The sequence below is a fragment of the Neovison vison genome, chromosome 8, assembly GCF_020171115.1.
Source record: "Neovison vison isolate M4711 chromosome 8, ASM_NN_V1, whole genome shotgun sequence".
NCBI classification, from domain to species: Eukaryota; Metazoa; Chordata; class Mammalia; order Carnivora; family Mustelidae; genus Neogale; species Neogale vison.
This window is the reverse complement of record NC_058098.1, coordinates 49,770,813-49,794,184: the sequence shown is the minus strand read 5'-3', so window position 1 is coordinate 49,794,184 and position 23,372 is coordinate 49,770,813. Positions and strand designations below refer to the sequence as shown.

The window sequence follows — 23,372 nt, the reverse complement described above, 5'->3', positions numbered from 1 at the left end:
AAAATGGCCCTAGATTCCCAGGAGGATCTAAAATGAGCTCATCAAACAATGACTCACCAAAACCCTTCTTGAATTGGTATGTTCAGCTTGCATCAATACACATGTGAGCTGAAACAAAGGAAATTGCTGCCCTCTATGCAAGCTGGCAATTGCTGGTATGAACAGCAAGCTGCATCAGTACCCTTGGCCTGTTCCCAGTTCAGAGGAGAGGCAGTGGTATCCCACTGACCACCCCTGACAAATGCTGACTTGAGGCCATCTGAGGCTAATAGGGGCTGTCATGGACCAGGGCATGCCTCTGTTATGGACCAGGGCATGCCTGGCTAGGCTGGACTCAGCACTCAACAGCTTGGCCAAGGGCCACTGCACAGAACCAGGAGCCTGTGGTGTTGCAGGTCTGTGTTAGTTCTCAGGATGTCACAGGACTGGTGTAGGCACCTTAGTCTTAAAAGAGATGCAAAAGAAACACGAACCGCCCTTCTTTTAGAGGCACACTATATCTTCAAAGCTTTATATACATCCTCTAAAAAGAAAAAAATTTACACATTTGGAAATGTAATTCGAGGCAACCCATACGGCCAGATGGAAGAATGCAAAATGTAATACATTGAGATTTTATTTTTTTTAATTTTTTAATTTTATTTTTTAAGATTTTATTTATTTGTCAGAGAGAGAGGGAGCGAAAGTGAGCACAGGCAGACAAAGAGGCAGGCAGAGGCAGAGGGAGAAGTAGGCTCCCCGCCGAGCAAGGAGCCTGATGTGGGACTCGATCCCAGGACACCGGGACCATGACCCGAGCTGAAGGCAGCTGCCCAACCAACTGAGCCACCCAGGCGTCCCAATACATTGAGATTTTAAACCTAGATTGAGAATCTGCTGGCATTGTCTGGCTCTGCCCTTGGACAATCAACATGTGGGTTTCTCTGCTACAGACAAATAATCACAAAATCAAGATACTAATTACTGAGATAATGCATCTTCTATATCTGAAAAAAAAAATCCCTGTAATAACTCCAGGGAACAAAACAGACATGATGTATTTTTTCATTTATACACTGAAACTAGTTAAAAATCAGTAACTTTTATCTAACAGTAGATTCTGGGACGTGGGGGGAACAACAAAAATCAGAAATCTGATTTGTCTTGGCTGCCCCAGATCATTAATATTTATATGGAATTGTTTAAGGTTGCAAAACAACTTTCAGAAGCTACAATCAGCATATTAAATGTGCATATGAAGACAGAGATATCCATTGAGCAGGGGAGAGGGAGGGAGGAAAGGACGGAGGAGGAGAGAGGGAGAGAAGGGGAGAGATCTTTTGATGGTCATTGAGCTTCCATTGCACATTTTCCTGATAGAAGGTAAAATATATCCATCTTATATAGTGAGCCCACTATTTTTTGTGTGTGTGTTTTTAAATCATTTGTCTGCAAAGTCAACTATATTTCTGTGCCAGCCTAGGCTTTTGCAGCCATGGGTCTCTCTCCTCATAAGCTCAATTGACATGGCACTCACCTTGGGAGACTGAGGTGGACTTGTTTCAAGTCCTTTCCATTCATCTGTCCCTTGGTAGCATTCTTCTCCCCTTGTGACCCCATCACCCCTGTTCCTCTGCACCCACTGGGACAGACATGTTTTGCCAGGTCTTTTTCCTGGACTCCAGCACAGGTTTTGTGGCATTAGTGGTTACCCGGCTGAGCCAGAAAATCTCTACCTTTCTGCCTATTACCTTGGATGACTGGTGATTCTCAAGTGGAAAGTCAGATCCTATGCTAATGCAGAATCTGCTAGTGCCCACAGATGCATTCATTAGGTGATATATTCAGTTTACTATGAGTCAGGGGACATTTGATATGATGAACTTGAGGACAAAAGAGAGGCGTGTTGAAGTGTGTGAAACACGGACTCCAAAATGAGTCGATGATTATAAATAGCACCATTTAGCATGTGTGGAATAGGCAAGGGTCCAGTTTTATGTAAATGCATCTGTTACAAACACACAACTTTGGAGCAAAAAGAACAATGACCATTTCAGAAGTCTGTCCTTATGACCTTTCTGAAGGTTTAGACAGGAGAACATGAAAATGCTGGTTTGTTTTAGTAAGAGAAGTGGTTAGAAAGATGGACAGGAGACAGCTTCTGAAAACAGCCAAAGCATTTTTCTACAAACATTTGAAAAGATCCCCGTCCATTTTCACACCAGTCAGAGATTCGCTGTAACTGGCGTCTGGCTGATGGGAAGGTGAGGGGAGATGAATGGCCCAGGGTCTTCCTCCATCTATCTCCAGTGACCCCAAGGGTATAAAGAGACATCCACAGAGACCCCCACAGTGCCTGACAAATGTGTCTGCTCAATTCCTTGCAAAATGATTTTTTAATCTAGAGATGAGTCTATTTTAGAACATACTGTTTCCATTCTGGGCTTCCTGACTATTCTTCAGGTTGTAATTCCAACCTGTTACTCTCTGGTTTAAAATGCTCTGTTAACAGGCAGACTCTCTGCTCTGCATTCAAGGCTCTCTAGCCCTTCCCTGCCTTCTCAGTCCTATGTCAGTCTGCTTCCTTCTGCAGCATAAAGCTGATGTCAGCGTAACTTATTCCTCCCCCCATCCTCAGTTGCCTGTCTTTATTTTTTCCAGGTATGATGCGGGAACAAGCCAGATGGGGCAGAGAATTAACTGTCCCTGAAAGCTGCTCCCAACTCATGACTGGAAGCACCTCCTCCTTTCAGTGGAGTGCCTTGGAAGAGCAAGATGTGCTCTGTCTCCCAGAAGTTCTCCATGGGCTTACTGCTGTTGTCCACTGTCCTTCATGAGGCATGTCCCCAGAGGATTATTCGGAGGCCTGATTTAGTCTCTGTCATGGCCAACTTCTCCCAGCTGTGTCTGAATATCCCTACATGATACTACATTTATAAGCCACATGGCTCCTCTTTAGGAAAAGACCAAGCAGAACATGGGAGTGCACATCTCTGCATCAGACACAAATGTAACCAGGATTCAGTGAGCTTCTAAGAAGTGCCAGACCCTGTACTTGTTATCATTTACACCAGGATGTAACGTCCTCTGAGTGTGCATAAGGCACAGATGGGCTTTGTCCCATTTTCTCACATGCCTGTTGACTGCAGTAATTTTGTACTTGGTCACTCATGCAGAACAAAGAGGCAGTTGAACTTCCTGTTAGCACCAGAAGGAATGGGCATTCAAGCAACAGATAATCTAAGTTCTTTAACCAAGCCTTCAATTTTCTAATTAAAAAATATTCCTTTCATGAAATAAATATATTCTCCATATAAACAATTAAGGAAAGAGAGGCATGCAGACTTCTACTTCTGGTAATGCCTCTAGTAACTTCTCTGTAGAAGACAGCTAAAAGCCCTAGAGCAAACATTGAAGAACATTTTTATAAGTATCAAAAATATTGAAAAAAAATGAGAGGTTATTAGCCAGAGGGAAGGCAAGAATCTGGAGGGGTAGACCAGGCACCGGGAGACACTTCTGCCTTGGTGATGTTTGCTGACCCACAAGAGGAGCTTGAGTGAGAGTGTTTTGGTTACTTTTGGGGCTCAGAGATCCTGGCAAACGAGCCACTGCCACAGGATAGGGCACCAAAGAATTATCATTGAAGAAATATTGAAGTGAAAGGATATCTGTCCTCTCATGAATTACAGCCTGGCTTTGCATCTACCCAAAACTTGAGCTGGGGGCTCGCTGGGTGGCTCAGTCAGTTAAGTGTCTGACTCTTGGTTTCAGCTCAGGTCATGATCTCAGGGTGGTGAAATCAAACCCAAAGGCTGGTTCAGTGCTGGGCTTGGTGCTGAGCCAAGGGTGGGGTCTGCTTAAGAGTCTCTCTTCCTCTCCCTCTCCTCGGCCCCTACCCCGCTCATGTGCACATGGTCTCTTAAAATAAAATAAATCTTAAAACAAAAACAAAACAAAATAAAAAATAATGTTGAGTTTGGACTAAGGAGACCCTGAATTCTTTGTGTCAAGTCCTAACAAAAGCAAAGAAATACCTATCTGAAACTAAGTGGCATCCTTCTAATCCTCAAAATATTACATTAATGTTTTAAAAACATTTTATTTATTTATTTGACAGAGAGCGAGAGCATGAGCGAGTGCACAAGAAGAGGGACCTGCAGGCAGAGAGAGAAGCAGGCTCCCCACTGAACAGGAAACCCTAAGCAGGGCTCAATCCCAGGGTCCTGGGACTACAACCTGAGCTGAAGGTAGATGCGCAACTGACTGAATCACCTAGGCATTTCTCCATGAATACTTTCCCCCCCCCAAATAATGACCAGCATACAACAACAAAAATCTAAAGAACATATGTCATGAGTAAGAACAAAGAGAATTTTAAAAATAGACTCACAGGATTCCCTGACATTATAATCATCAGCCATAAACTATAAAAGACCTCTGCTTACTATGTTCAAGAAAACAAGAGGTTTAAAATTCTGGCATCTAATCACTCTAAAAAAAAGTGTTACAGCAGATCTGAAAAAGAGGAAACGAATTCTAGAGCTGATGCATTAAAAAGAAAAAGAATATTCTAACTTGGTGAATGGTTTATCAGAAGCTTCACTACAACTGAAGATGGAACTGCCACCCAGAATTCCATATCTAGTGAAAACACCTGGAAGAATGAAATTAATAAAACGATATTTCCAATGACACAAAACAGATAGCATTTCACCAGTGACCCATATTCAAGGAAACTCTAAAGGATATTCTCTAGATAAAAGGAAAACCATGCAAGCCAGAAGGTCAAGGGTTCAGGGAGAAACAAAAAATGAAGTGGAGGATGCAGATACAAGCAAATAAATATTGACAATATAAGACAGTAACAATAATATCTTTTTTTAAGATTTTTATTCATTTATTTGATAGACAGAGAGAGATCACAAGTAGGCAGAGAGGTGGGGAAGCAGGCTCCCTGCTGAGCAGAGAGCCGGACGTGGGGCTCGATCCCAGGACCCCGAGATCATGACCTGAGCCGAAGGCAGAGGCTTAAACCACTGAGCCACCCAGGCGCCCCCAATAATACCTTTTTGAAGGCACATCTGTCTACTCACCCTTCTATATATATACAAAAAAGGAAATAAGGCCCAAATTCATACTTTGAAAACATTAATAAATTTATCATGTAGATGAAACTGACAAAATTCTAGAAAAATACAACTTTCCAGAATGCAACCTAACTTATCAATGTTAAATACATTAAATCAGTAATTAAAAATCTTCCTCCAAAGAAAGCTCCATGCCCAGATGGCTCCACCAGTGAATGCCACAAGAGAGACAACAAATAAATAATTTCAGTTTTATATAAAATTTTAGGGAACAGAAAAACAAGGCAATGAATGCAAGCTCGATTTAACATTTTTCAAACAGCAAATGCAATTTGCCTCGTTGTAGGTTGAAGGAAACACTCATATAATTTTTTTCATTTGCACAAAAAGCTTTTGATAAGTTCAACATCCTTTCATGATTAAAAAATAAGATATCTGAAAGCTCTTATGTCAATATTAAGGTTGGACACCTGAGACACTATAAGGATGTCACTTATACTCATCACAGCTTTTGCAAGTGCAGTCAGGAAAGATAATGAGGGCTTGGGAAAGTAAATGTAGGGAATAAATAATAAAGATGCAAAGAAGCGAGCCCTATGGAAGTCATGACCATACTCACTGATGGAGTCAGGGGCCAAGGTCAGAAGGGAATGTGGCAGGGGACATGGAGGTGTTATATTTCTTGACCTAGCTGACGGTTACTTGGCCACCTGCTTTAGACTAATTTATTAAGCTATGTGGTTATATATGTGTACTGTTCTGAGTGTTATTTTCAAACTAAGAATGGTTTGAAAATCACATTCACATTAATGGTGTTAAAATAAACACACAAATAGGGGCACCTGGCTGGCTCAGTTGGTGGAGCATGCAGCTCTTGATCTCGGGATTGTGAGTTTGAGCCCCATGATGGGGGTAAATACTATTTGAAAATAAAATCTTAAAAAAACCCAAAGAAAACACACACACACACACACGAAAAATAAACACAAACACACTTGTACAAAGGAGAGAAAAGCTAGTCACTGCCTGTATTTGGAGTTATTTTCTTTCCAGTCCCTTTCTGTTTTTCTGACTTTCAGAAATGTATAACAATATATCCCACACTTGGAGAGCTGAACATTGTAATAAAGGAAGACTTAAAAAAGGAATCAATTGGCTGATTCTTCCAACAAACAACATTGGGATAATTTTTCAAGCCACAAACTTGTTCTTGTTGGAAGGATAAATGGGGACTGATAAGAAAATTAATAAAAGATAATTTTTACATGGAAACTCAAATCAATCAGCATTAAATTAAAAAAAAAAGTGATCACGGATGAGACTGAATTAGAACTTCTCAGTACCAAATGCCGGTACAGAGGAACTCTCTTGGTGCTGCAGTGATTCTGTACAGCCTCACCCCCAGGACCCTCCTTTTGGTGTGCCAGTGAACCTGCTATTGTGATCCTAAATAAACAAACTTGCTAAGCTTCTGCTTCCTTACTTGCTGGGCCCAAGAGAACCTGTGTCTTGGCCAGTGGTCCTCATGAGGATGAAATGTTATCCGTGGTAAACTTCCTCTGCAGAAGTGGCTCTGAGTGTATCTGAAAGATTCATAAATAGCACAAACCCTGATGTCAACAGGGTCTATCCACCTTTGCCAGCTGTGCAGTGGTGATAATACTGCTACCTCATTTTATAGGGCCTTGGTGAGAATTAGGTGCCCATAAAGCACTTTGCATCCTGTTCAGCTTGAATTTAAGGCAATGCTCTTACTGTAGTTCTCACTCCATGGAAGGGTGACGCTCTTGCCCAGTACAGGATAAAGGCTGGATGTCAGCTTATTATACCACCACTTTCCTTTTGGTGTCAGGTCAGTGCAGACCACAGAGAGTCTTCCTGCCACATTGTCAATGCTCCTGTATTCGTGGAGGAGGGGCAGCCCTCCGGCGATAACGGGATAGAACCTCAGGTTGCTGATACCCAGGTGACTAGCTCAGCACCTGTGCACCAGGAGAAGGGACAGGAGGAGGGGCATGAGACACATCTCCTGCAGCTCAGAGTCCCTCAGCCTCCTGCCTCCTGCCTCTGCCTGGTCACTGACTGCTTTGGCCCAGGCCTTTCCCCCACCACAGCCCAGAAAGCATGACACTCCACCTGTGCAGGCCATGGGAGTGAGACAGCACTCCCTCTCCAGTGGCCCCTGCCAGAATGGTCCTATGAGCTGGGAGGTGGTAACCAGCATGGTAAGGCATTTCCATTTCTTTCCTTCCTTCTATGTACCTCTAAATAAAGCACCCCGACCTTGCTGTAGGGTGCAAGTCCAGGAGGGTGACAGATTTTTCTGCTTGGTGCCCATCAGCCTGCTGCAGTGGTGTTAGGCATCTCCCAGGGCCGCATTCCATCTCCCAGGCATTCCAGCTCCCAGGCCTGGGCCACGGCCCAGTCATCCACTGCAGCAAAGGCTCACCCTCTTTCAGCCCAGCATCTCCTGGAGAATAAGGCCAAAACTGATGCACTGCCTACCTAATAACTGTAGTTCTTTCAGAATCAGACATAACAAGGAATGGGGCAGTCCCTGGAGAAGTTGAAGCATGTCCTGAAATACTAGAACAGAAACAAAGAAAAACGTACGAAGCCTTTCCCACAACATAAAGTCAGAATCTCTTCTGCACACACTATTTCTTCCCTTCAGCTTGCATTTTTAGCTGCAGAAAAATGCACAGTGTACATCCATCATCTGTCTCCCAAGCAACGCTGCCAAGGCGACTCCTCCAAGTGCATCCTGGAAGACCTTGAGAGGCCTTGGGTGATAGGCTGGGGGTAAGGAAGGAAGGATGAGTAAATTCAGGGCCAATCCCTTTCCTGATCATGGAGGAAACAATCCCATCTCTTCAGCATGCCCCAGACACCACATGCACCTCTCTATGGTGTCGTGAAGCTCCCTGCACCCCAGCAACAAGGGCTACTACTCTTTTGCCTCCTGCATGAGCCACACTTGTGTATCGGGAGTGACACTGGAGTGCCATGTAGTTGGCACAGAGACTAATCATGTAAACTTGAAGGTGACCAGTTGATGGTCATACTGACGTCTGGGTGTGTGTGGGGGAAGAGCAAGGACCCAGAGACCACATGGAGGTAAACACATGTGTGGGCACTGTGGAGAAATGATGTAACAAAGAAAAAGGTGTCTTCACATTTAATCATCTCTCCAGGTGGCAAAATAAACACACACACACACACAAACAAACACACAAACAGATAAACAACATGGGAATCATTCCAGCTACAAGAGGTCAGAAGCCTAGGCAATGAGCAGAAGTCCCTAACAGTTTCCTGCTTCATATTTTTAAGTCATCTGACCAATCTCGCATTTTTCTAAGAGCAATCAGTTTGTTCCTTCGACATCAATAAAGTGGAGGATGGGACAAGTCATCCAAGTCCTGATGGCCCCCTGGGTTTGTTCTTTTAGCTCCAGTAGAATGGTGGCTCAAGAACCAGCTAGGGAAGCAAATCCAACAAATGGCATTATTTGGCAGTCTGCAAGGAAACTGTGTCCTCACCCTCTTTGAGAGGCACGTCTCGAGAGTGATTACAGAAAAGTTTGGGGTCTTTCCGGGAAATGGGGTGAAAACATTGACAAGAATCCTATGAATCAGCTGTAATCAATTAATGTTGATATCTAAGGTGGAGATTCAGGAGAGAAGCATTTCATTCCTGCTGGACAGTGATGCTGGCCCTCATGTCTTCTACCAGGGCTGATCTGAGCAACAGTTTTTTATGCCCCAAATTCCATAATTGTTTTCCTCCACCTTTGTAAAATTTATACAGTCACTTATTCAGAGGGAAAAAAAAACAGTTTAAAATATACTCAACTTGTGTTTCTACTCTGCTAGAGAAAGTCAAATTCAGGAAAAATAATAAGTACCTTTAGTATATATAACTACTAAGGATTGCCTGGTTCTCTCCCATAATTTAATATTATCCAGTCCTACTGGAGTCAGATGGGGAAAGGACAGACACATCCCTAAGAGCTATTATCAGGGTTGCTATTTCACTGAGAAAACAAGAGGGGAGGATTCTATGGTCCAGACTACTGCTGGATGATTATACCAGTCTCCAGCAAGGTGTCCCAGCTTCTACCTCGTCCTCTACAGGCTCGCTTGATAGAATATACACAGGTGGTGTCTTTCCTCTGCTCCAATACCCCAGTGGCTTCTTGGCCCAAATAAAAAGCCTGAGTCACTGTTACAACCTAAAGGGCACTATGAAGTCTGCCCCCACCTGCCCCTCTCTTGGCTCATTTTCTCTTCCACACCCAGAGGGCACCTGCTGCAACCACACTGGCTTCCACATCATTTCCTGTGTGCACCAGGCATGTTCCCCACTTTTCCTTTGCGCTGGTTGTCCCTCTGCCTGAGATACTCTTCCTCAAGAGGTCCACATGGTCAGTCTGTAATTTCATCATGAAATGGCACTGCCTCAGCAAGCCCTTCCATGGACACCTATTTAAAAATGTATGCTCCATCTCCATTTCCTACTTAATTTTTCTCTTGGACACTTGAAGTTTATGTTTATGTGTTCTCTACTTTTCTTGATGAGAATGTTGGCCCTGTGAAGGTGGAGTTCTGCTTTGTTCACTGCTGTATCCCTGCACACAGAGCAGGGCCTGGTGCATAGTAGGTGCTCAATAAATAGCAGATGAATGACTATATTTAAGGACACTCTTATAGGTTGGGTTGTACTCTCATTCTTCTATTTTTCATATTGAGGGATTCCTCTTTATTTCTCCCTAATTTGTCTAATTCCCTTTGCTGGTGCTATTCATAATCTGGTTTTAATACTCCTTTCTCATTTAATTTCTGTTATAATGTTGCAGTTAGTAAAAGAAAGAAACATTTTATAAAATGGAATGAAATCAAGACATAATAATTACTGGAATGCAGAGGCAGCCCATGCAACCCTCCAGCCTCTCTGGGGCTCAGCTCCAGACCCACGGCCTCCTGGGGGAGGGTCCCCAGCCTCTGTCTTGATAGCACCTGCCCTGTGAGATTGAGTAAAGGTAAAGGAACTGAGGGCAAGCCCCACTATCCTGTCTAGAATGGACCTTTCTTTCTTAACTACAACATGCTTTAAGCGCGGTAAGGCATGGTAGATTCAGAAACAAGTACTGTACTACTATTTTTGTTTGCAAACAGATAAAAGTCAAACTACATTGCAGAAGATTGGGTTTTAAGGGTTAGAAATATTGCTATTTACCTCATGTACCCATACTTGCTATCTCTCCAATTTCTATACATCATTTAACCCTTTGAAACTTCAGTTTTCTCATCCATAAAATGATAACTGCCCACCTTTCAAACTCATCGCGAAGATTAAATAAGAAAAGATGTGCTCAGTAACCAGCTCCCAGAAGGCACTCAGCAAATTAGGGCTTCATTTCTATCCTCCACATTATTCAGAAACCTCGGTTCCTAGATGGAGCTACCAACATTGCACACGACACTTCCTGCCCTATGAACTGGTTTATAAAACCTGCTTGCATTGAGAGCTGGGTCGGACAACTGATGCAGCTGGAATAAAACAAGGCTGTGGACGAACGCCATGCCCCTCTCCCCACCGGCCTCCTTGTGGGCTCTTGAGTCCTCCATCCCCGTGGGCCCAGGCAGCTGCCTCCTCCAGCGGTGCTCTGCACCAGGCCATACCAGTAATCTCAGCGCATGGCTAGACACCCCTGACCTTAGGACAACATCCGACTTTGCTGAACCCTGATTTCACGGCCCAGAGAGTGATATGATGGCAGTGCTGCATCACAGATGCCCTATGCTCAAATGCAGATTACCAGGCCCTTTTCCCAGTGCTCTGCCCAAAGACCCCAGCAGGTCTTTGGTAAGGTCAGGCAACGTGCATTGCAAACTGTGCTGCTGTGTTGATGCTGTTGGTCAGGACCAGGCCCCGAGAAAGCATGTTCACAGTATTTAGCGTGGGACCAGCACCTATGACGTGCCCAGCAGCTGTCACCTAGCTTCCTAACACCTTCAGTACTATTGTTCCTATTACTTAACTAACCTTATTTGAATTATAAAATCTGTTGGAGAAAATATTCTCTGTCTCCTTCCAGGTCTTTCTTCACGAGGGACCCACATGGGTATAGACAACTGGGATTTCCAGTAGAGCACGGTCAGCCCCTGATACTTTGCAGGAACCTTGCAGGGACCATCTCTCTATGTTCACTTCTGTGGCCTAGCTGGCTACATGCTGTAGGCTATTCTGATACCATTTTGTGGATCAGGAAACTGAGGTGTGGTAACGTTGCCTGCTGACCTGGACCCAGCTGGGATAAGGCAGAATAAAAAATCAGCCAGGTTTTGTAAGTCCAGGGAACCTATTAATTCTCCTCCCCACTGCCCTGTGTCATCTATTCATTGAGATTTGCTTTGTTTTGTTTGCCTGGAATGGACTCAAATGTTTCTGAATGGCTTGCTGGTGATTATTTTGACAACGCACAGACATGATGTAATTGTCAGTGACTACACTGAGATCTGGTCTATGAAAAAAGGAAAAGAAATCACCCCAAATCACACTTAGGTGTCGAAGATTTCCTTGTGAATAGCATTTGCAGTGTGAGGGGTCCTGACTTCCCAGATGGCTGTGACCTCCCTGCCTCAGTACTCCCACACCTGAGGGCAGCAGGAGGCCCTGGGAGCAGCCCACAAAGGACCCCAGAGAAATGGGGTTGGCTCTGGGCTCTCCTCTCTCCAGTGCATGCAGGGAGAGCTCCCAGCTGGCTTTGCTCAGGAAAGCACTGATTTAATCAAGAGTAATGACTCTCAGAGTGTCTGTTCTATGGCGTGCCCCATCCTCTCCCCTCCAATGCCTGCTGCAGATTTTGTGTCTGCAGTTGGGCTGAAGAGACACACAGAATGCCCAACAGCCTGCTGGCTGGGCTGGAGCACCATGTGCCTGGGGCTGGGTGTCCCCCAGATCTGCAGGAAAGCTGTGAGCTGCCAAAGCTCTAGGCTGTCAAGCAGCAAGTATTGTGGGGAGAAGTTTTGGGACATGGGTCCTGTGAAAGGCACTAACCTGCAGAGAGTTCTCCAAAAGATGTAGTACACTTTCTTTGCTGGGGTTCCACTGAAGAAAATCCATGCTCACAGTACTAGGAAAAGAAGGACTGAGAGCCTGGGAGTTGGAGGGACCCCGGAGCCTGTCCTCTAATTTCAATGCTGCAGGCAACCTCTCAACTCCTCAAAAGTATTTGCTTTTCACTTCAGAGCAGCGTGACCAGAGCACCTCCACAAACACTGCATTTCACATTCGCTGTGAAACAAATAATCAGAATGGTCTTTACAACCAAAGGTGTTAACCGTCATGAGGCATCAGGCCCAAGTAAGAGGTTCTTAAGGTGTGAAGAATAAAATTACTTTCTGAGAAAGAACCTAAATGCCAGCCTTGGCAGTTGTGGTCCTGATATTTATTATAGTTGCAATCTTTCAGACAGAGACCCTGTGCACAGTTTGTCCTGCTCCAGAGATGGGGCCTCACCTAGGATGTGAAGTAGCCAAGACAGGGCAGTCTCTCCAGCCTTTCCCTGTTGCCAGTCATTTACTAGAGCTCATTTCTGCCCAGCGCCCTGTCTGCACATTCATGCTGATGTCGGCTGCCACACCTTTGAGCAGGTAACATCTGCCCCCATAGAATCCAAGGGAAAAATATCCCATTGTAAAATTTGGCAATCAAAATATAGCTCTGATGTCAATGGTACTTCCCAACAACCCCAGACAAGGTAGGTAAAGGGCTTTCTCAGCTGGGTTGACCCAGGAGGCTGAGAGTGACCTGCCCCACCTTACCACTACAGTTGGTGGGACTGGGATTCATGGGAGAAGGCTGATGTCACACATACCTCTCATGGGAAAAGCCTGAATGCCCTGTGATATGGGAGAAGATGGTTCTTTATGTCCCATACTCCTGTCCTTCCTTTTCTAATAGTGAGACTACCCTGGCCTCTTTGCAGCATGCTCACGCATGTTCTGGGTGCAGTTTACACAGGAGAGGACAGGCTCTGGGCCTTGGGGATCTTCTTCAGAGCATGTTCTGTACACTGAGGGCATCTGTGTACACATCTCCCAGTCCCACTGTGTGTTCCTATCCTCGCCCATGTAGTAGTGCCCATGTCCCTTTCTTGAGGTCGAGGTATACCCAGGTCTGACTCCCCCCACACAGCTACCCAGGCCTCTGCCAGACCTGGAATCTTGCTCCCTGGCCCATGCCTAATTCCCCAGAGAGGAGTGTTTTTGGCATTTGTAGGATAAACTCACAAAAGTGAAGGTCAGAGAGACCGCCCCCCCAGGCCAAGCTGGATAAGGAACAACCGCTCAACACAACCTCAGCAATGCAGGACTGCCCCATCCTCCATCTTGCCCCACCCAATAGCTTGTAGAATCTGGACCACAGAGCAGGGCTGGGAGGTGGGCTTGCTTCATTCCTTGCTGGAAGGGTCTCTCCAGAGTCCCTGCTAAGAAGCATCTGTTCTCAGGGGTGTTCACTGCTCTTCCCTGGTCCTCCGTGATGTCACAAAAGGAAGGAAGAGAGAAAGGAAAATGTATCAAAGGACTCTCCTTTCACCAAACAAAATGAGGCCAGCACAGAACCCTGCAAAAAGCAGTGAGAGATCACTGTTGGACTCAGCCAGGAGACCTGTTTTCAAGCCAGGAGAAATAAGTGTTTCCAACCCAAGACCTGCCAGCGTCCCAGAACCCTAGAAGCAGGAAAGGAAGCACTGACTGCTGAGGGATATTCGGCATGCCCCAAGGACACACATGATTGTGGGCTCTGCGCTCATCCCGCTGATCCAGGGAGCCACCTTCCTATGGTCCGGCTGGGATGATGGTGTGGGTGTGGGGATGCTGAAACACTCTCTGGCTGGCAGACTAACAAAAACGGGGAGAGAGACTGTTTCTGTGCGAGTACTCTTCATTTGCTAGAGAACATCTTCCAAAGCTTGGCTTCCTTCCATGAAGGCACAACAAGAAGGATGCTTTGCATGACAAAGGCCTGGGTACCGACCCCCAGAAGCCCTCATGCTGAAGGAAGGAGGGCAAGATTCACCATCTGATGGGCTATGTCTTCTAGCAAAACTTCAGCTAGGGAGGGGCACACATGGACTGCTGGAAACTAGAACCTAATTTATATGAATGAGACTGACTGCAGAGAGATCCACCCCCATGCCCCACTTGCTTTCCCGGCAAGTCTAGGGTGCCTCCCAGGGCTGAGTCCATCCCACACCCCAGCCTGCTTTTGCCAGAAAGCCCCCTTCCTGAGGACAGCCTGCCTTGCCTTGGTGGCCATGAAGCAGTCTCAGCACGCTGAGGTGAGGCCTCCTGATCTCTCTCTCCTGGGCCTGGCCTCCATACAATGCAGGCCACGTGGGAAAACCTGAGCTGCACAGTCTTCTCAGGTTCTCCTCCTCAGTGGCCTCATGTGCTGCATGTGGGGCCGATGGAGAGAGGCTTACCTCATGGGACAAGTAGAAGGCCGCGATGCCTAAAGGCCAGAAGCAGCAGAGCATGGAGAAGACGCTGAGGCCCAAGTGGTCCCTTGGGGGCATCATGAGGAAGTTATCCTCGCTCTCTGTGTCACTCGAGTAGTCGCTCTGCAAGAGAGAAATGGGCAGGGATGGGACAAAAGAAGAGATCATTAACAATGGAGTCACTCTACAATGCCCCAAATGTAGTTGTCAAAACTGGGATGGTCACTGATGCTACTGTGCAGTGATAGGAAGGAAGATTCCTTCTCTGAGAAAGGAAGAAAGGAAAGCCCCAGTTAAGGATATCAAGAACAGGAGAAGAAAAATCCCAAGTACTTGGCTCTTGGGTTCCATAGAAGACCAAATCCTACAGAAGTCCATTATTTCACAGATCTTTGGGATCCAGGGACACAGGGTGGGGACAGAAGTTTAACCTATGCGAGGATGGGATGGGCACATTCAGAAGGCACACTCACCAGTGTGTGGACTCCTTTATTTATTCTAAGACTTCAAACTGGTTTACAGGGCTAGGCAGGGGCCGCGTGGGGCAAGGGGACACTCCCTGAACCCCCTCCATTTCCTCAGACTCTGATCTGAGTTAGGAAATTGCTAGGCCTAGTGTCAACCCTGGGTGTCCACATTCCTTCCAGAGGAGCTGATGGCTGCTTCATGAGAAAGCAGTTCTGTGATGAGGCCATTTGGCAAGCCCATGGGCTCATCCCAAGCCTGGCAGAACCTCCTAGGGAGTCTGATGCAGGGATCAGGGACTGGCACAGGGATTTGTAAAAAGCAGCTCAGAAGACTCCAGCCCTCACCAAGTATGGGAACCATGGATCAAACCTCCCTGTGGAAGGCTCCCTAGCTCCAGGATGCTAGACAGCTTGTGTCCCCCCACCACCCCCACCTCTAGATGCTGTGCCTACAGGATGCTTTTCGCCTCATGGGTTGTTCCATTTGTTGGGTCCCCATCATGAATCTTTTCTCCTCATTAAAACATGGCACACTTACGCTGGTTCATCCAAAAACCTGGGCCAGCGTATCTCTGTGCTTACTTTATACAAAGACAGAATCACATTTTACTCCAGATTTTGTTTCCTAAAAAAGAACCAGAGCATCTCTTCCTGAGAGGATCATTAGCTTCCTCACTCCCTTTCCCAGCACCAGATGTGGTTAAACACACAGCCTCTGGCTGTAGGGAGGGCAAAGGCACTCGGTGCACACTGCAAACAGCCTGGTCACTGCCTCAGGTGGCTTCAGAGCAGGCACTGATCTGAAGCCCCAAACACCCAGGTGGACACTGAGTGTGAGTGAGCCTTGTGCTATGTGGATGCCATCACTGCCACGACCACCCCAGCAGTGCCACTGTGTGCTGCCCCTGACATTCCGGTGCACAGACAGACAGACAAAGTCCCCAGGGGGCCATGGGCCCCCTCCCTATTTGGGTTAACTAAATGCACATATCACTGCCATTCAGAGCCTCCTGTCAGTGTGCAGACAGCCACAGGGCTGCAGGGAATTAATGGGAACTTCCCGTTAGTATTCTGTTTCTGTGTTGTTGAGGGAGAACAGGCACATTCTGTTGGTCTCATTCAAATCACAAACAAGGACCCTCTCCAGAGGCCCAGTGCTTGAATTGGGCTATGCACTGTCTACACAGCCCCCATCCACCCATCACACACTTGCACACATGCACACCGCCCCCCTTCCACCATGGGTCAGAGACTGGGAGGGATCCCTTGTCACAGGGAGCTGGCTCCTTCCTACCAAGCAGGTTCTCTACCCTAGGAAGACACTGGCCCCTGGGGTGCCAGTCACTCCACGAGTCTGGACCATAGGGCTTTCCCGAGACAGAGCCCAGTCTGTGAAATTTCTATGCTTTTCACTCTGTAGCACTGCTTTCCATAAGGTCTCTCAAATAATGAAGGAAAATGAGAATCATGGTCCTTATGACTATCTGGAAATGGCACTGAGCCCACCCCTGGAATGGACAATTCACAGGCGAGACCTGGAGCTGGAGGGCTGGCCAGGGAGAGATGTGCATGTGTCAGCCTGGTGGGAAGCCAACATCTTTGATCTGAATGGAGGGGTGCAATATTCTAGGCTGAGCCTGAGTGTCTTCGTGGCTGTGTGTCTCCAGACAAGCTTCCACATGTCAAGGCTCTCTTGGCCTCCAGACTCTCACTCTGGAAACAGGAGAGTGTCAGCACCATTGGGTGGCTTAGCCACAATGCAAAGGGTCCTCTGCACGAGGAGCTGGCGAGCTCTGGGAAGGGAGGCACCTGTAGTGACAGTCTCAGGGCAGGGGGGACGGTGACCAGAGGCCCTGGGAGGGGTGGAGGATCAGGTATAAACGAGCAGCCCCTTCTCCCAGCACTGGACACAGACACGGAGCTTTACACCAACCCATCAGGATGCTAGAGGTGGAAGTGCTTGCACATGGCCAACAACTCTGTCTATGGGTATTTTTGTTTCTTAGCTTTTGTAGGGCTTTTTGTTTGTTTCAGTTTACTAAGAGTTTTATATACCTGCACTGGATGGAGTCTCACAGTAACTCTGGAAATGGGTGTAGTTACTATTTTTATTGTTATTTCTATTTTATGAAGGACAACACTGGGCTCTGAGAGCTAAATGCCTTGCCAAATCCCAGAACTGTCCAATCAGTGGCCACTCCTTCCAGAACTGTGCTGTAATACTGTGTTGTAAGCTGTGCTGGACAGCAACCCCTGCTGAAAGCAAACCCCATTTTGGCTCAGGTGCATCTTGCCCAAAGGTGAGGTGTCTTCTCTGCCCTGTCCCTGCCAGGGATTCCAATGACTGGTCTGGACTGGTCTGTTTTATGGCGGCAATAGGGTGGCCAGGGAGAGTAGCAGACAGTAAGAGCTTCCCTAGGCATGTGCCATGTGAACTGTTGCCACAGACCACATAGGTACACTGAGATCCAACTTCTGTTTTTGGAATCTGCTTAGAATTACACCTCCAGCCCCTGGAGCAAAGAATTAGATTTCAGGGCACTCCCCAAAATCTTCACAGATTTTTATTTAGAAGCATAAGGGAAACACACTCTGTAAATTGCAAAGTTGTGGCTACATGGTACCAAAATAATTAGTCAATTTTGATCAAAATAGATTTTAAAACTTCAGGCAAATTACAGGGCAGACAGAAACAGCCCGGTTCATTTTATGTTCTGTCTTCCATCGGCGGCTGTTCTGTGGGTATAAGTGGCCGTGGGCATCGTGCCACAAACAGGGAGGAGAGGAGATGAGAGGAGGCCAGCCTCGGCAAGGCTGCATGGATACCAATAAGCCAAATAGGGAAAAACACACACAACCACCAGCACCAAGAAATTCATCACACACAGCAGCTGTTCCTAAAAGTCCTCTTCATGGGTCATCAGATTAGAGAATTGCAAAGAAGACTGACAGCATTCCAAGGGGGCTTACAGTTTCTGCGGGAGCCTCCTCTGCAGCAGCCAGCACTGAGCAGGCACCGGCAGAGGAAGGGGCTGTTGAGTCCCTTGGCTCTGCCTGCTGGTCCACTGGCACCTCATACAATGGGCCCATTCTCTGCCCAGTTCTAATACCTCTACCCAGGGCAACAGCTCTTGTGCCCTTGGGGTTTTCTTCCTTAGGATATTTTAATAAAATCGTCATAATGCCAGGCATGATGCTCTGTATTTCACACATCCCAATTCACTTGGCTACTGAGCCTGGACTGTAAGGATGCCATTTTTGGGGTGCAAAGCTGGGCTCTGGTGTGTCATTTGGAGTCACTCAAGACCTCACATAAAGTCCCCCTGTTGACCCCCTCTGGGCCTTGCATTGCCCTCCCATTCCCCCCAAATTTTGCTTGCTCATCTGGCACGCTGTTCTGTGTAACCCCAAGTAAAGAGTGGGGGCACACAGAGCAGGGTGGGACAGAAGATGGGTGGCTCGAATGCAGAGCTCCCCACAGAGGGTCACTTTCCAGGAATGGAAGGGTGTTTGTTCAAGAGTGTTCTTAACAGCACTATTTAAAAACAGCAAAATCCCAGAAGAATTCTACATAGAATTCTATAGATTCATGGAAAACGATGATATAAATGTTTACTTGTTGCCCTAGAAAGATGTTTATAAAAACTCAAATGAAAAATTAGAGTAGAACGTTAGAAATTAGATGATTCTGGATGGTGAAGACATTGGTGATTTTTTTCTTTCTGCATGTCTGGGCTTTAGCATTTTTCTACAAGCAAGGTCATTCGACAATGACAATTATAAAGGTGTAGACCTGCTCATAGGTGCAGGGGCTTCTGCCACTCCTTCCTCTTCATATGGAATCCTGTAGAATGTGGTTTCTCGGAGATTTGGTATAGAGAAATCACATAACGTGGGGGGCCCAGTGCCCAAAGAGCAGCTGGCAGAGTAGGGTCAGAACTGAGCACAACACCCGAGCTTGCTCGCTGAGACATGGGTCAGACCTGACCTCATCCCTGGCCCCTTGGGCTTGTCTCACTGAGGGTCAAGACCAGAGGCCTCCAAGCAACCAACAGCACACATCTGGGCTGACTAGCATGGCAGCCATAGTCACACGGAACTACTGAAACTGAGATCACCTAAATCAAATACAACTAATGATTAGTTCCTCAGCCAAACCACCACATGTCACGTGCTCAGTTGCCACAGGTGGTTAACACCTATAGCTGGCAGTGTAGACCATCTGCAACAGCTCAGAAAGTTCTGTTGGACAGCACTATCTTGTAAGATCTGACTCCTATTAACTCTGACCTCACTGTCTTTCACCCACAGAGAACTCTGTGCTATTCCTGCAATATGCTCAGTGAGTACCTGACTTAGGGCTTTTGCACTTGATGCTCCCTCAACCTGGAACTCTCTACCCCAGAGACACAGAGACACACATGACCGACTTCCTCACTTCATCTGGGGCTTTACTTAAATGCCATTTCTCATTATAGCTTCCCCAGATACTCTATAAGACTGCCATTACTATCCTTTTTCCTGCCTGGTGTGTCGCCTTTGCACCACAGGTGGCATTGGCTTCTTTACTGTTGTACTCTCTTCCTTGAAGCATGAGGAGGGCAGAAAGTTGTATGTTTTGCTCACAGCTGCATCCTGAGTGTTCAGGGCAGTGCCAGGCACATTGTGTGCCCCCAAAGCACATGTTTTGAGTGAAAGAATTCACATGTGCACGTAGCCAACACTGAAGCAAAAAATCTCCCAGGATTTGCTTAGACAGCACTGGAATAACCAGGGGATTCGCTCCATTTGGGCTATTGGTGCCCATGAATATACTACCTCCAGCACTGCTTCCCACCTTGGCTCCTCTCCTTTTCCCCTTTCAGTGCCTTCCCTTTGTAGTCCAGGGTACACATCCTAACCATTCATTTAGGGGAGACCACAGGGAGGGTGGGGGAGAATGATGACTTGGTCAGGTTCAGGGCTGTCCTACTTAGGGAAGCTGACTAGGAGAACAGAGGAGAAGGCAGCACAAGCATGCAGGCAGGGGGATGCCATTCCCCCAACCTCTGTGTGCCTGCCAGAGTCAGACCCAGTGTTCTGTGGTCTTGTAAGCTGTAGCTGGCATGGAGTGTGAGATCCCCTGTCCACATTAAATTATTCACTAATTATTTCGGGCAAATAATTTAATTTCTCCTACTAGGTAGTAATTATCTTATAAACAGAAGTTATTTGCTACATCGGTGCAGTGGGGGCAAGAATAAACCAACAAAGTTTTCTGCTTTAACATGTAAGACTGCTTCTTCAGGCATTTCTTGGAAGTGCTTGTCTGTTGGTTTGTTTTCCTGTGTGTGTGTGTGTGTGTGTGTGTTATGTTAGTTACCATAAAATGCATCATTAGTTTCTGATGCAATGTTCCAAGATTCATTGTTTATATACAACACCCAGTGCTCCATTCAATACTTGCCCTCCTTAATACCCATCACCAAGGCAACACATCCCCCCACCTCCCTCCATTCTAAAACCTTTGGTTTGTTTCCCAGAGTCCACACTCTCAGGGTTCATCCCCCACCTCTGATTTCCCCTAACTCAATTTTCCTTTCCTTCTAATGTCCTACATACTATTCCTTAAGTTGCACAAGTAAGTGAAACAATGTGATAATTTACTTTCTCTGCTTGAATTATTTAACACAGCATAATCTCTTCCAGCCCCATTCATGTTGATACAAAAGTTGGGTAGTCATCCTTTCTGATGGCTGAGTATTATTCCATTGTGTATATGAACCACATCTTCTTTATCCATTTGTCTGTTCAAGGGCATCTCAGCTCTTTCAACACTTTGGCTATTGTGGACATTGCTGCTATGAACATTGGGGTACATATGACCTTTCTTTTCACTACATCTGTATCTTTGGGGTAAATATCCAGTAGTGCAATTCCTGGGTCATAGGATAGCTCTATTTTTAAATTTTGAGGAATCTCTACACTGTTTTCTGAAGTGGTTGCACCAACTTGCCTTCCCACCAACTATGTAAGAGGGTTCCCCTTTCTCCACATCCTCTCCAATGTTTGCTGTGTCCTTCCTTGTTAATCTTTGCAATTCTAATATCCAGGATCTATAAAGAACTTCTCAAACTCAACACCCAAAAAACAGATAATCATGTAAAAAAATGGGCAGAAGACATGAACAGACACTTCTCCAATGAAGCACTTGTTTGCTGACTGTATTGTTTCATTTGGATAGCTCAGTGGAGAATGGAGCAAAGCAATAGAAAGAGCCCCACTGCTTCTGGTCTCCCTAAGGAAGCCTGTATAGGAGAGGGAGTGGAAGGGAGGAGGAAAGATGGTAGGTGAGGGTGGGCACAGGCCTGGGGTGCTGCTGAGGGAGAGCAGCAGGGTAGAGGCCATTCCAGAAAGGATCATGTGTGTCATGTCTGTCATCCCTTCCTGGTGCTCAGCAAGGGCCAAGGAGTTTGTGAATTCAGAATTTGGTAAACAGCCCAGACAAGGAGCAAAGTAGATTATGAAGGCAGAACCTTGGCCTTGCCCCAGTCTCTTTCAAGTATGAAATATTCAGACCACATGCTTCACAGAGCAGCTCCTTACTGCCCTGCATGGTGACAGCCCAAAGCAGGTGTGACCAGATTTTCCCCAGCAACATTCAACAGACATTGCTCCGAAGCTCATGTCCTGGCTCATCTTTGGAAGGTGAAACTATGTGCAGTGTTAGTAAAGTATCACATGTACTTCACACGCTATTTTAATTCCTAAAATCTGGGAATTCAATTTTATTTTTTAATCAACTCCCCAATGATTAGGGGGAGTTGATTGCTTCAGTAATGACAATCAATGCTTTTCTTTTCAGGATGGAACATCACAGTGTGCATGTCATTGCATATGCTGCTTTGTTTTTCACTTAATAGGGGAGTGCTTCCATGCTACATTTCATGCAGCGGGTCAGGGGCCTCCTGAAAGACAGTCCTCAGACCCCAAATTACCTGCACCTAAACAACTCCACCTCTTCTTATATTCATGTTGGGTTCCCAAGTAAATGTTTATAAAACAAATAGCTCTCAGCTGAAGGAGGGAAGGAAAGAAGGAAGGAAGGATGGATGGATAGAAGGAAAAGACTGGAAATGAGGGAATTTATGCATCACTCAGAAGTAAACTCCCCCCACCCCGGTAGTTTCTGGCACAATATTCCCTTAATGATTTTATATTCCTTGAGGAGGGAGTTATTTTTAGAAGATGATAATCTGATTAAGAGCATAGAAATATGAAATTTTTCTGAAGACGGGGGAAAAACATAGTTAACTCAGAAGGGATATCCCATACTGTCCCATTGTCGTCCATGTTCCAGGATGAATGAGACCCAGTTCCCATAACCCACAGTCCAGGATACCTCTGTTTAAACAGGCACACACAATGCAGGGTCAGCCACCCCTAAGCACTCACCTCCCACCTTGCCTGTCTCTTTGGGAAGCTCCAACTTTGATTCCAGGGTTACAGAGGATTGACCATAAGTAATGTAAGGAGACTATTTGCAAGGAGACTGAGGAAAAGACCATCACTGTGTGCAAATGTGATACAGTGGAAACTAAACAGACACCCATTTCTGGGTCACCTCTAAGAGCCATGTTCTTTGTTCTATTTCTTCTAAGTTTGTTTTCTTCTTTGTGGTGGGTCTTCAGGTCTCAGCTCCTACTATAGTCCCATGAAGGCTATATTCTCATGGTCAATAGATTTGATTTATCTGAGAATTTAATTCCTTTTAAAAAGTTTCAGCCTTGGGGCGCCTGGGTGGCTCAGTGGGTTAAAGCCTCTGCCTTCGGCTCAGGTCATGATCTCAGGGTTGTGGGATCGAGCCCCGCATCAGGCTCTCTGCTTAGCGGGGAGCCTGCTTCCTCCTCTCTCTCTCTCTACCTGCCTCTCTGCTTACTTGTGATCTCTGTCTGTCAAATAAATAAATAAAATCTTAAAAAAAAAATTTCAGCCTTTAAGGGCAGGCATCTGGTGTCCAGAGGGTGACTCCTGGGAGAGTCTTGGCCAGGCTGCATCCAGTATTCATTACTTTCAGACAGCCAACTCAGCAAAGGTGACAGATGAGGCAGGGGACACACAAACACAATTTCCTGGGCCAAGTCTGCAGTACTCTGGGTACACAGACATTCTTTCACACAGAGTTATTGTCAAGAAGGAATCTTCTTCTGCTGATTGTTACTTGTCCTGGATAAAGTGCAAACTCATCTCTTGTCTGGGAAGTGTCTATCATCTAAGGACAGTTGATGCCTTAACATCTGTAACGTTCTGGAAACAGGAGTTAAATGAAGCAAGGTTCATTAAGATTTA

At 46.1% G+C, this 23,372-nt stretch overlaps 1 protein-coding gene across 4 annotated transcripts in view; it reads right to left on the bottom strand.

Annotated features, from left to right (window-relative positions):
- SYNDIG1 (synapse differentiation inducing 1) overlaps nt 1-23,372 on the bottom strand; it is a 195,862-nt gene that overhangs the window by 55,424 nt on the left and 117,066 nt on the right. For all 4 annotated transcript variants that reach the window (XM_044263573.1, XM_044263574.1, XM_044263572.1 and 1 more), the window contains exon 3: nt 14,563-14,700. In XM_044263573.1, the coding sequence (XP_044119508.1) occupies nt 14,563-14,700 (138 nt within the window). The remainder of the gene's footprint in view (nt 1-14,562; nt 14,701-23,372) is intronic.